Source organism: Meleagris gallopavo, chromosome 5, assembly GCF_000146605.3.
Source record: "Meleagris gallopavo isolate NT-WF06-2002-E0010 breed Aviagen turkey brand Nicholas breeding stock chromosome 5, Turkey_5.1, whole genome shotgun sequence".
NCBI classification, from domain to species: Eukaryota; Metazoa; Chordata; class Aves; order Galliformes; family Phasianidae; genus Meleagris; species Meleagris gallopavo.
The window spans coordinates 44,229,080-44,242,803 of record NC_015015.2 but is presented as its reverse complement, the minus strand read 5'-3'; the positions used below and the strand labels follow the sequence as shown (position 1 = coordinate 44,242,803).

At 42.1% G+C, this 13,724-nt stretch overlaps 1 protein-coding gene across 1 annotated transcript in view; it reads right to left on the bottom strand.

The window, feature by feature from the left end:
• Window positions 1-5,051: 5,051 nt before the first annotated feature.
• UBR7 (ubiquitin protein ligase E3 component n-recognin 7) overlaps window positions 5,052-13,724 on the bottom strand; it is a 9,878-nt gene continuing 1,205 nt past the window's right edge. Inside the window, exons 3-12 of the mRNA XM_031553781.1 lie at window positions 13,562-13,723; window positions 13,086-13,146; window positions 11,968-12,063; window positions 10,869-10,922; window positions 9,532-9,637; window positions 9,109-9,293; window positions 8,430-8,561; window positions 7,871-8,033; window positions 7,152-7,213; window positions 5,052-6,531 (exon numbers count right to left, since the gene is read on the bottom strand). Of these exons, the coding sequence (XP_031409641.1) occupies window positions 6,439-6,531; window positions 7,152-7,213; window positions 7,871-8,033; window positions 8,430-8,561; window positions 9,109-9,293; window positions 9,532-9,637; window positions 10,869-10,922; window positions 11,968-12,063; window positions 13,086-13,146; window positions 13,562-13,723 (1,114 nt within the window). The 3' untranslated portion in view covers window positions 5,052-6,438. The remainder of the gene's footprint in view (window positions 6,532-7,151; window positions 7,214-7,870; window positions 8,034-8,429; window positions 8,562-9,108; window positions 9,294-9,531; window positions 9,638-10,868; window positions 10,923-11,967; window positions 12,064-13,085; window positions 13,147-13,561; window position 13,724) is intronic.

Below are 13,724 nucleotides of genomic sequence, written 5' to 3'. Positions count from 1 at the left end.
TTATGACTACACCAAGAATCCAGTCTAATGTTTTGTTTGAAAGGCTCTGGCAGCTGGTCTTACCGTATAGCAAGTTCACCCCAAGAACTATACATGAGATTTCAGGTAACCAAGCTGATATTCAGGAGTCTAAGTACCAGTAAAATTCACCAAGATCTGATTCTGTTTTCTTTGTGGTTCACACTTAACTACAGAGAATTTGATGATCAGCCAAAAGCACTTACTAGCCAGACTAGAGTTGTTTGTTTGACCACACAGAAATGAATCTAGAAATACTGTAAAAGGGAGAGTAATAACTTGTTCTTCCAGCTGCCCCCTACCTGAGAGTAAGTTAACAGAGGAGTTGAGGATTCACACTAAATCCCGGTGTGTCAGTAAGTCAAGGCATAGTATCCTGTGCTGTTGCCTGAATAGTAACTCTCCAGTTGAGAGGGTTCTCTCTCCACCAGAGGTGCTGAGGTGACTGCTCATTGCCTTGCTTTCTCCTGCCTATGATTTTAAAAAAGGGCTTCACTCTTAGAGATGTTCAGTGTTCCTTATCTGATCTGAAGTATTGCTGACTTGTAATTGCCAATGTTCTGTAGAAAAAAATCATAGTGAAGAGTAACTACTCTAGCATTAAGTGTGTGAAGTTTTAGCACTCTTAAATTACATTTCTCATCCTCTTACCTTTTTTTTTTTTAAAGTAACAGAAATGAGATTCATCTCATACTATCATATAAAGAAGGAAGGATTTGGGGCTGGCTCCCTCCTACTGGGTTGAGATTCACCAATGCAGCTGTGTGACAGTTGTAGTTCAGTGTATTCTCCTTAGTACTTACTGCTTAGTTCTTCCCATGGCTTCATTGCATGTAGGGTAGGGATCTGGTGCCACTGCAGTGTAATGATTACTGGTGAAGACCTGATTAGTGTGAGGTTTTTAAATTTTATTTATATTTTTAATGCATCTTCTCTAGTGAGGAATTTCTCATTAGCTGAAAACATTAATCTGAAGTATGACCTAATATACATCAAGATTAATCAAGGTTAGGCTGCTTCCTGCCTAACCAGCTCAAAATGCTTAATACCATTCAAAGAAATCTTGTTGCAGATTTACTTTTAACGGATGGCAGTTTTTCTTAAACATCTTGCTTTATTACAGTTTGAAAGGCCTGCCAGCCCCAAAACAATTTTGCTGAAACGTTGAATATTGCATTCCAGAATTACCAGATAGCTTGTAGAGAAATGAAGACGTGGGGTTTTGAGCCAATAAATCCTAATGCCTCCTCTATATGTATGCCTTCTGCTTCTATGAAAGCTCTGCAGATGCTCTTTTCAAGGTACAGCCCTGAAAGGCACAGTGTAGGGTTGGAGGAGAAACATAGCTGAACTGTGCAGGTCATGTGAGTGCTTTGTGGGTGAGGAGAGATGTTTTGTTTTTTTTTTTCCTTCATTAGCCTCTTTTAAACCATTTTTTTAACCACAGTTAAAATGAGTGCTGGCCTCATCACCAGTGCATATTACCTCTGTGGGGCTGCTGTGTAGAATACTGTTAAATGTCAGAAGGTGCTGGGGGGGGGAGCAGTGCTCCTGTGGTTAAGAACTGAGACTCACTGGATTTATTCTGAAGACTGAGCACAGTGCTGTCTTACTTTGTAGCTCTAACCAGACACTTTGGTCTCGTGCTCCTGAGCACTAAAAGCATTAATTTTCATCACATAACAGAACCTGAAACTCACTGCATGTGCATCATACATATGTTGGTATCTTGACTGCTAAAACATCCTAGTAAGTTTTCTGAGAACAGCTGTCCTGAATAACTTGCTTTCACCTAGAATTCATAAATACACTTTTGAAAGAAACTACTTTGATCCATAGTAGTTTGTGGCTCTGTGTGCCTGGGCTGAGGAGAGACTGAAATCTCGACTTAACTCCTGAGCTTGAAATTTGTGGGTGCATGGCTGATACAGACCGAGAAGTTTTGAGGCTATGATGTGAGGAAAGTAATAGATTAGTTTGGCTTTGGAATCGGCTGTGAGAAATGCCTTTCTGGAATGGAGGACAGCTCTGCATTTTAGAATACAAAACTGCTTCTGAAGTCTCAGGAGCTGAGCAGTATTAAGGAGAGAATAAAGTATTTAAAAGTAGGTGCAGAAGAAAAGGCGAGTCCTTTTGAGGCCAAAAAGACAATCAGGCCAAAAAGACAATCTGTTTTCACTTGTATATTTTGAGTTAGGAGGAAAGTGACAGCTAATGGTGGCTGTTCTTAAGTTGAAAAGAAGGATTTGTCCAATTACTGGAATTGTGTTTCTGTAGTCCAGGGTGGAATTTCCTACCTAGTTGGTTGGGGGCGGGGGGAGGGAGGGGAGCATTCCATCTTTATTCTTCTTCACGGAAGCACCAATCAGAAGCTCGTTTTCCTGTATTTTGCTCGCAGAACACACGTACCTATGCTACCTGCTTCTTGTTGTTCTTTCTACTGAAACTTTGGTGCAAAAGCTCCTTGTTTACATGAAGCACTTTCTGATTAGGCTGGAAATTGACATGTTTTCCTCCTACAAATCTGGTGGAGGTTGTGGATTAGTGACTGTACGTTGCTTTAGGATAGAGGTATGAACATTAAGCTTTCTTAGACGAGGATGATTTGTGTTCCTTATTTTACTAAACAGAGAGCTCAGACTTTCATGTAGTGAGCAACATGCAAAAACTTCTTTCCACTTTCCCTGACCCTTTCCTCTTTTCCTTAATATATGGACAAATAACTTAATTCCTGAAACAGATTCTTCCTTTGAAATGTTTTATTGTTACCGTGGTTGTGTGTTAATAACTGCTGTGTTGATGGGCAGTTTCTTGTTATATTTTTCATTTCTGAAAGCTAAGGCTGTGGCCACCCTTACTTGTAAGCCTTGGTTTTGGGTCCCAGAACGTCCCAAACATTTGTCTTTATGTGTTTCTTTGGTTTGGGGTTTTCTGAAAGCATACACGTGCTGTTTGAGGCACTGTTATTCCTTCTAATAATTATATGCTTCTATGGTAGAGGTGGTGCTGAGCTCTGCTAAAAGCAGGGGACAGCTGAGATAAAACTGTAAAACCATGTTTGGGTTTTCTGTGATTCTCTGTATTCTGGGAGGCAGCCTTTGCCTTCTGCAGCGTCACAGTTCTGTTTCTTGTCCTTGTGTTGTTACTGGTATAAAGTCAAGTGCCTTCAATGCTAAAGGCTCAGAAAAACTTTCTTAAACTGACTTCATGTCCTATGCAAGTGTTTTTTTCTACAACCTGCATAACCAGTACTTTGTAAAACTTGTTTACGCTTCAATTGTACATAGTGTTTTTTAAGAAAAAATAGTATTTTTATTTAGGTACCTCCAAACTTGAATTCTAGTCTTGTGTGATACATTGTAAAACAATACATTTCTCTTTTGAGTACCATTACAGTTGTAAAAAGGTTTTCACTGGTTCTATTTTTCTACTGTTGCTGAGAAAGCATGTAACACTGACTTTATCCTACGTATAGTTGGCATTTCAAATAAATGGCTTGTATAGAACGTGCTTGTGTGGCTTCTTAATGTTAGGCACTGCTTTGGCAGGCTGCTGCTGAGCGGTAGCTGAGGCTGCCTGTTGATGTGATTCTGACCCTGCTGACTTCTGAGCTCAGGGAAGGGCACTGATGAGGTACAACCCAGAAGGTGCCCTGTCACGGGAAAGGCTCTTAAGAAGAACAAGGTCTGACTGTCCTTCTGGAAAAAAGCTACGTGCTCATTGAACAAGGATATGATTCAAACCACTGTAAAAAGAATTTAAAATTAGTGGCATCTTTCAAGACATGGCAGGAAAATAAATGAACTTTAGTGAGATATTTCAGCGAGTTCTGGCTAGAGCTTAACTGACTGCGACTATTCACTATCGGTGGTAATAGGACTATTCATAGGCAAGGCAGCCAGACTTAACCCTTGTTTTAGAAGATGTTTATTTTCTTAGAGCCAAAGACTAATTAAATACACAGCATTCTTCTCTTGAATTGCAGTTATCCCATGTCAGCTGGATCTTCATTAAATCTGTTTCACAGGAACAACTGTGTTTTACTACTTCAAAGAGATGACAAGTCTTAGAAGCATGTCATCCAGCAGGTGAAAATGCTGACTACGCTCTTTGATGTACAACCATGACATACTTTGGGTGAAGTCCTGGCATAAGAGGAATGGGGGGAGAAAAGAGGGGGAGGCAGGGAGGAAAAGTACTGTGTGATCTCAAATACTAATTGACATCTTCCTCCCCCTCCCCAGCCAGGAAGATGAGCTTTACAGGCAACTTCCTAAACCTGCATTTCATTGTTGCAAGCATTATGTTCACAACAGCAGCTGAACTTCAAGGAAGACCTCGAGGACGGCCTTTTGGAAGAACGTGCACCTGGATTCAAAGTCTGAAAGGGAAATTGTCTGCTGCAGTGCCCAAGTAGTTGATGATTACTTCAGGTAATCTATGCTTAGCGTAGGCTGATGCCAAAAATGGGCAATGCCTGGCTTCGGTCTTGACTTTGTGTGAGACTAGAGCTGTAGTATCTCATTGTTCCAACTTACAAAGTTCCTGTAACTGAACTCGCTTTAATTTCTTGAGCACAGTGAATGCTGGGGCTGAGTCTTGCTGTACTATCACCTGAGCCGTGGTAGCTGTTGCTGTGTTTTGCATTGAAATATATATGCTAGAGGGAGAATAGCAAATTTTTCAAAATGCAGGGTTTCAGTTCAGGGTGATCTGAACTCGGAGATGAAACTGAGGACAGCCCTTGCCTCTGTCCTCCTTCTGCCCTTATAATTCATTACAGAAGCAGAGGACAGTCTCACTGCTGTTTTCTCCTACTTAAAAATGTATGCCCCCACACAGAGAACTGGGTCAGAACTGGAAGCAAAGCTCTAAGAACAGCAGGTTTGGCTCGGCCCAAGCTGACTCAGCCTCCCACAGGGGTCTCGGCCATATGGTTGACATAACAACCAGTCTAGTGGTGTTTGGCTGGGTTATGGATGAACATGCAACATTATAGCTGCATTTCAAACAAGACCATGCACCCAGAACAGTCAGTTTTTACATACTTTAATTAGATATGCAGTTACAAGTCCTGTAACAGTTGCTACAAAAAAGCACGTACAATACTCAGAGTTAAATTTAAAAGCAACTATCATTTTGCATGAAAACAAACTCATTAACTGAGCCTTTGTTAGAACTAGCTTATGTAAATGAAATGGTCAAAAACAATAGGGCAAGTGATAAATGCCTGATATTCTTCTAAAAAGTCTCATTAATGAGGAAGCAGAATAGTACCCCAAACAAGTCTTCCAATTACAGAAAGCAAAAGTTTAAAAATTAGAGCTTTCCTGAAGCAGGATTTTTGTGAGTATAGAAAACAAAAGCCCTACGTTAGGCTCAAAATAAGTTATGAAAAAGCAAAACTTAATTGCAGTTAACTAAATTCTTAAAAAGTCAGTGAAACATCTCCTGTTCCTTGATTATCACAGTGATTACAAAAAGATCATCCCCCCAACACTGTACAAAACACCAGGATGCCGCAGTGTCTCCAGGAACAATCTAATGTAGCAGAGTTTTTAAAATCAAAGCTAGTTAGAAGTGATCTGACAACACCCCCCCCACTGCTTATTTTGTCATCTAGTATCTCTTCCTCAATAGTTTATATTTTAGTGAGCAGATAAAAATCTGTGACACATTGTTGCATGTAAAATATCACCATACAATATTAGAAACAAGATTTTGAGTTAATAAAAATGAATACAACATTCTGCTGCATAAAGACTGACCCATGATTCCTCACTTTTCACCTCCTTAGGGAGTACCTCCAAGCAGTTAGCTGAGAACTACTGTGCTACTTAGTTCACGTGATTTGAACCAAGTTCTAGAATGCAGTTTCTACTGCGTTCTACAACCATGATCAAAACCAACAGACACCGTAACTTGGGCCTGCTTTACTTTATAAGGAGACATGCCTCCCTGTGTGTAGTAAACAGAAGCTTATTTTGCACGGGGAGCATCTGCTAGAATCACCACAACCAGAAGAGATGATACAGAACCTTTCAGAGCAGGCAAGCAATGCACTCCAGTCTTGAAAACTACAGACTGCGTACAATGCCCATGGTCTAGATGCTGTAGAGCTAAAGGTGCTAAAAGTAAAATAGGTCAAAGGAGAAGAGGAATAAACAATGGCACAGTGTTCTTTCAACAAGCAATCCTCCTCCTTGAGATGAGGCCAGCTTTCAAAGAACATCAGTGATGAAATCCATATAAATGCAGTGTACCTGTTAAGAACACGTTATGCGCTACAAGGAAAGGAAATGAGACAAAATGGAGGTGGAGGCAGTTTCTTGAATAGTTGGATTTTGATGAGAAGCCAAGTACTAAAAACGTCTCTTCTTTCACATTGTTTTCCCAGTTGTCCTTTCAGCCTCAAATCTTCTAACTACAGTAGTACTGCATCCTATTAGTCCGTCGTCTTTTCCGTGACTGAAATTCTTCAAAGAAGTGCTGAATGTCTTCTCTTTTAACAACCTTGGGGAAACAATAGGAAACCCAAGTTGTGGTACAGTATTTCTTACCTGTATTCCATAGGTAATGCACAAAGCATTTAAGTATTTTGAAGTGTCTGATACAACTACAGTGAAATAGCTTTCCTGGATTACCCAAAGGAAATGACTGATGCCTGAGAATACAAAGAGGGAAATGAGTTTCCCAAATGTAGAACAAGCACAGGGAGCAAAACTTTTTACATTTTTAATTGTTTGGCTACTTGCTTTTATGATGAAAATAATTAACACAAAGCAAAAATTGACAAGCTCACTTCAGGCATACTGTAACTAAGTGGTGGTTTAACAAATATGTGGCTTCATATGGAGTTTTAAAATGCTTTTGTTAATAATGGCCTACAACTTCTTCAAGGAAGACAACCTATGAGGTTATTGTAAGACACCTATTATGGTCAGCAATGTTAAAGAAACAAGATTGTTAAATTCCAATTGAATCAGTCCAGTCTCTACTGCATGAACCAGCAACTCCATGAAACAGAAGAAAACCACTACAGTGTAGCACAGCAATAGCTGAAATCCTTCAACAATATTTTAAAACACCATTTCTGTCACACAGTTCTTCAAGTTCTGCAAGCTGCGGCTTACCGTTCCCTCATCTGCAAATCTCCTGAGATAGTCAGTCAGTTCTGTCTTTAGGTCATTGTATTCTGGATGGAGAAGTGAAGAGAACAAAACAAGATATATAGACTTAGTTCATGACTGGTTCAATATGACAGCCTGTTGCACTTCCTGACTTTTAGATTTACTTGAGAAATCTAGACTTGAACTGGGTTACAAATTACAACAAAAATCAAAGAATGAAACAAGTTTGAGTAAACAAAAGATGCCTGATGGTTGATCTGCCTGGCCTCTGAGGATCTGTTCAGGTGGCCTTCAGAGAAATGGGCTGGAATTCAATATGCTGTGTTGAACAGATCCCAAGATCCAGCCTTCACCATAGCTTCTCAGTGATAGGCACTGCCCCAGACACCAAGACATGGCCGAAACAACAGAGTAAGGGAAAAGAAGCCAGAAAGCAGAATTGTAAATTAATGTTTAAACGTTCATGTCAGAAGACATCACCATCACTACCCTACCTAAGATGTTAAATACTGAAGTTTCCATGCCATCTAGTTCCTTAATGTAAGTTATAACAACCTTCCAGAGAGGACAGACTTTTCTACAGTCACACTGACTGAGGTTTGCAATCTGCCATAGTCTTCCATGTGTTGATTTCAGACTGATTTCAAAGTAAACTGCAAGATCTGAGACTGATCACCTGAAATGCTAAAGCAGATGGTAAAAATGAATACTTTTATATTTACCACAGATAAGTTCTACTTGCTGGACTCTGTTCATGCTGTTAAGGGTGTCCATTAAAGGGTCTCTTCTGTCTGTTTCTTGATCGCTGGTGCCTTTGTTTTCATAAGCCAAGACAGTGTCACATTCATCTGTCAGGAACTGGACTTCGAGCTCTGAATACATTTTCTGGAGAATAATGTAAAATTTACTTTTGCACTAAAAAACTTCTCATACACCGATGCTTTCCCCTACGCTTTTTTCCATTCAGTATCACAAGTAACACCAATAAGAATAAAAATTAAGTTCTGTATCATGCATTATGGCCATTTCCTTACGATGACTTCCAAAACAAAACTGGCTTGGGGTTGCAAAGGAAATACAGATGTTTAGAAGCTCATCTACACTGCATTAGTTCCACAGGGTCTGGTGTGTTTATGTCACGGGGAGGGATTTTATGTGCTTATAATGCAGCGTAAGGACATTCTCAGTCTTCTATCTGCAAGCTTCTCTTCAAAGCTTCTGTGGGAAGCCCCTTCCTGCCTCTCCCAACTTCAATGATTACAATGAAAGCAGAATACGTACCACACAGTCTTCACAAGTGCATAATTTGCTTCTCCAGTTTGATGGCCAAAAGGTGGCGGTATCTTTTTTTAAAACCTGCTTGCTTTGGAGTTCTTTCAGCTTGCAGCCTGATCCTTCACTCTTAACACCTACCTGAATTGAAAAACATTACTCAGTGCTCTGCAATTTCAAACACGCTGTTCTTTTCCAGCACACCATTTTCCTTATACAAGACTTTTCTTTTGTCTTTGAATTTTCTTCACGCAAGGTTTCTGATGTAGGTTAGAAGTTTCCCCTGGACCTACAGCTGTTCTTCAGAAACTTAAAGCACTAGCCATAGGTTTTAAAGAAATCTGAGCTGGATTGTTGTGAAAATGCAATTACAATGCATAACACCACTGTACTGTAACAAACTCAGAAGTTGCCTCACAGTAAAGGCAGAAAGGCTGGCCAGATGGGATGCATCTACCTACATGCAAAGAAATCTTGCACCCTTATCTCGCCTACTTTTATAGGCAAGTTCTGTAGCCGGGCTGTGACCCACTGAGACCACGGTCGTGGTGTCAGCAACTGAAGAGGAACACAGCAATTAGATAGAAAACATTCACCTACTCACTGATCCTCTAGAGGAAGATGTGAGTTTTGCTTCGTGTACCATGAGTACGAAGATGTACAGGACAGAACAGGCAGCACAATTTACCTCTGTACAAGCAGACCCAGAGCTAGTGGATGGTTCATTAATCTGCTCCGTTTGCTTTTCTTCCTTTATTTCTTGGTGTTCTGGTCTACTTTCTTTTTTTATTTCTTTCTTTTGCTCTTCAGTTTCCTCAACATTCAAGACAATCCCTTCATCTTCAAGAGAGTTTGCTTTGGTCAAAGGAGGAACTAGAAGATAAACAAGCACAGAAGCAAAAATAATAGTGACTTTCTGGCATGGTATTTCAGATAGTTCTGTACTGAAATGCTTGTGCTTCTTAGCACTCCTTGAACGTTATCACAGGTTCAATAGCTATCACACACTTTTTGCTGACTTTGACCTTAAACAGTGTAATGTCATTAATCAACAAAGCAGAAGAAAGACTTATTAATGAAATATCATCTCAATGCTCTTAATTTTCTTCACCTGCAAACTGTGAAGCATAGGCCCACAGGAAGTGGCAGTGGTTCATGCAGGCTTGACACACCATTTCATGGAAGTCTCCGCTGTCAGGGGGTACTGCACCGAGATGCTGTTGAAAAGAAACAAGTTGAACATGCAGCAGTTGAACATTCGCTGCAAATTAACAGATTCAGCTCTAGCTTTAGATGAAGAAAAATAACTGCCAACACATTTTCAGCACAAGCATATACTGTCCCAATAATTCTGCAACGAATATCAGCGTAACAAAGACTGGAAAGAGCTTATCAAATATCAGGAGAAAATAAATAAACAAACAAACCATTCTGTCTTTGCTCATGTGCCTCTGTTTGGAGTCCTGTATGCCTTCTGCTTCCCCAGAAATCTCAGTTCTATCTCAGTTCTAAACATTGTTTTTCTAAACGCTGTCCTAAACACAGCTTATTAAGATACCTTCCACACACTTTAAGCACCTAAATAACTTTTTATGATTGCTTCCCTGTATATATTCTAAGTTTTCCTACCGTTCACACACTGGAATTGAGAAGAACTGCGTCCCATATCTCTCCATAAAGCACTAAGAAATGGTTAAGCAATCAAAAGCACCACTTGTTTTCTTTTGAAAAGCATTCTTACAAAGCTCACAGTATGCACCGTAATATTCTTAATAGGTACACTTATAAAAAAGAATGCCATGGTTTAACATCTACAGGAACTATAATTGAAGCCAATCATCCTTTTTTTTTTTTCTTTTTTTCCTTTGATCATGTAACTTCAAACGTTTTACTTTCTAACAAGCCAGTATGGAATTTCAACTCATGCCCCTGAAGGGAGAAGAGACTGAAGGAAGCCCTCATGCTCACACGTTAAGTGGGACACTCACCCAAGTGCTTCGCTGCTTCTGACAGATTTTCCTGAAGTCTGTAATCAGGAACCAACAGTGCCATTTGTTCCTTGCTATTTTAAGTAACTACGGTTTAAAAGCATTCTTCTGATTGACCTACTCAGGTAGGTGATGGTATGTCCCAGCAAGAAACTTCTTATCACTGATTCTAGTGATTACAATTTTCTAATTAATGAGACTGATAGAGAAGCCACTGTTTCATTCTGCAGAAGGAACCATGAAATCAGTAGTGCTCTTGCTAATGTTTTTTGTCTGGAGGGAAGAGCAGTGCAAGATTTAATATTCCCCTACATTAAAGGAATCCCCAAATCCCCAAACATACATAATAATCTTTTAAGAACTACAGCAAAACTTCCCAAGTAAAAATCAACATATGGACTTACCTGACGCTAATTTATTTCTATGCAAATGGCAATTCTGCTACTTATAGTTTCCTTACCCTTCCGTGGAACCAGTCTTCACACACTATGCACTGGATCATTTCATCTGGGATCTGGATGGATGGTCACTTTATTAGCATTAACGTCAACCTTCAGAGTCTTCCCCAAGCCTCACACTACAGCCCTGTGCAGAGCAAACGTGCTTCCATCCTCACCCAGCCACAGTGAGCTGCCATTAATGAGCAGTTATAGTCACTTTGCTTCCCTGAAGTTAAACAGCGTGTGTAATTTGTCATACTGACAAGCCTATGGAATTCTCAGTTACTATTACAAAACTTGTTTTCCCAGTAGAGCAAGGCATTCTCACACAAAAGAGCTGAAAGAAGTTAACACGGTGTTGGTATCTTTCTTCCAGTGAACAGAAAGGCATGAGCAGGCAGCTGAGCAAAAGATGCTGACAGGTGACATCTGATTTGTGTAAGAATGCCACAATCCTGACTTAGCCATCAATACAGTGTAATACAAACCAATTTGTTACAGAATGGTTAATTTATGATTTCTTTAAAGACACTTCTACACTTAGGAGAGATGAGTTTATATTATCCTTTTTCCTACTTAAAAAGACATATGCCTTCCTTACTCCCTGACTTCTCTGAGTGCCAACATAATGTGTACATAAACCCAGCACTGTTTTACACCGCAGACAGAGGAAGAGCTCTGGCTGCCACCAAGGAAGGCCAATGCTGCTGCTATGGGACAGACTCCTCAGGGCAGTGCCCTGTCAGAGTGCTGCTGCAGGCAGGAGGAAGCAGATTCTGCTCTCTTTTAACACGTCTGTTTGTTCCACGCTTCAAGTGGTTCTCAAAATAATGAGAAACAAATCTTTTAAGGGAGCTGTGCAACTTTATAAGGAGGAAGTAGAGATAGCTGCAACAGCATTTCATCCCAGTGCTGGTTTGCCTTCCTTGTCTGTCTTCAAGGCATAAACATATTCTACCACTAGAAAACCATGAGAATGGAATCACTTTATACTGCACATCACAACCAAAACTGATAGGGGACAGAAAGGTTTGTAAAGCAGGATCATCTCCCTGGCGCATCTCAAGGACCACCCCGTGCAAATTCTTTTTGCCTGAATGGCAGCTATGTATTTCATACCTCATCTTCAGGATCAGGGTAAGGTCTTTTGCAAGTACAGTACAAGCCGTAGAAATTGTCATTATATTTATTTCCTGAATTCACTTTGCCCTTTTCCTAGAAGGGAAGGAAAAACTGTTTCAGTATAACAATGCAGTGAAAAACAAGACAGAACAGCTGCACAGCCTGGAATAATCCTCATTCCTGATTTTAGGCAGTAAAGCTGAACAATCATCATGTACACAGCTTGAACATCTAAACATCACCCAGAGACACCTGTGCCATGCAGTGAGCAGAACATGGGGCATACAAGGAATGCGAGAGGTTGCTCTGAGTTAGAGACAGGCTGGTGGGTCTCACTGCCAGGTAAGCTCCTCTCAAAACACAGCTGATATGCAGCCAGGGGACCTCAGAACTGCACAGAGTTGCAGCCTAATGCTGCCATAGATGTTACTGCCAATGCTCTGTGCCACCATTCTGAGGAAGAAAGAGAAGGCAATGTGAACACCTCCCTCCACAATGTCTGCTGCATTCTCACATGGATGCTGTTGAAATGCTACGACTGATTTTGGACTGATTTCTCACCAAGTGAGGAAGAAAGAGCCACATGACCCACTTAATTCACTCAGAGAGTAATAGTGACACCTTAGGACTATCACAGGTCGCTGTAGAAATCACCTGCTGTCAGCTCCTGGCTTACAAGCTATGGCTCTGCCCCGTTTCCACCAGACCAAACAGGGCATACACACCCACTGCTGCTTTTATGTTGCGCGTTATTGCCCTGGAAGCTGCCCCACAAGCACCTCTCTCTTGCTGCCTCCCTAAAAGGTCACCAACTGCTGGACTACCTGAAGCCACCACTATGGAAGCACGGAGGAGTTCTTCACAGCCAGCCTAGACCTGGTCAGACTTGTGGCTGCAGACTCACATTTCTGGCCTCACGCTGGCTGCAGGCATGGGAGGAGGGCAGGGAGATGTCTCTGCTGCTCTCTGCACGTTTGGCCCCAGGGTCTCCCAGCAGCTCTGCAGTTCCCCCACTCACCCAACGTGCTGCCACATGCCAGCACCACGGCTGGAGGGAGGGCACTGACCTCCCGGGGCCACCGCTCTGTCTCTGCAAAACCAACCTCCAAACTCACCGGGAGCAACTTGCACTGCAGGTTTTTGAACTTGCTGTTTCCACAGTCACAGCGAAAGTTCCTGAAAAACAAAACACCGAGTCACAGAATGGTCTGACTGGAAGGAACATCAAAGCCCCCCCAGTTCCCACCTCGTGCCAGGGCTGGCTGCCCCCACCACATCAGAGCCCGGCACCCCGTCCAACCCGGCCCTGAGCGGGGCTGGGGGACCCACAGCTCTGTGCGCAGCTGTGCCAGCGCCTCAGCGTGAAGAATCCCTGCCTAACACCCAACCTGCATCTCCCCTTTCAGTTTAAAGCCGCTCCCCTTTGTCCTCTCGCTATCAGACCGCGCAAAAAGTCGCTCCCCAACCCCCGCTCACCCTTCCCCAGCTTATCAGCTCCCCTCAAGTCCTGGAAGGGAAAAAAAGCCTCCGCACCTCAGCGCACAGCACACCCACTCGCGCTCAGCACGACCCCTCAGCCCCGTGCCGGTACCTCTTGGTGTAGAGCTCGAGGAGGCGGTGGGAGCCGTGGCACTCGTAGCTGCACGCCAGGCAGATGCCGGCGGGCTCGGCGCCGGGCGGCGTGCAGGTGCTGCAGGCGTATAGAGCCTGGCGCTTCACGGCGCCCTGCGGGGACACAGCGCGGTAACGGGCGG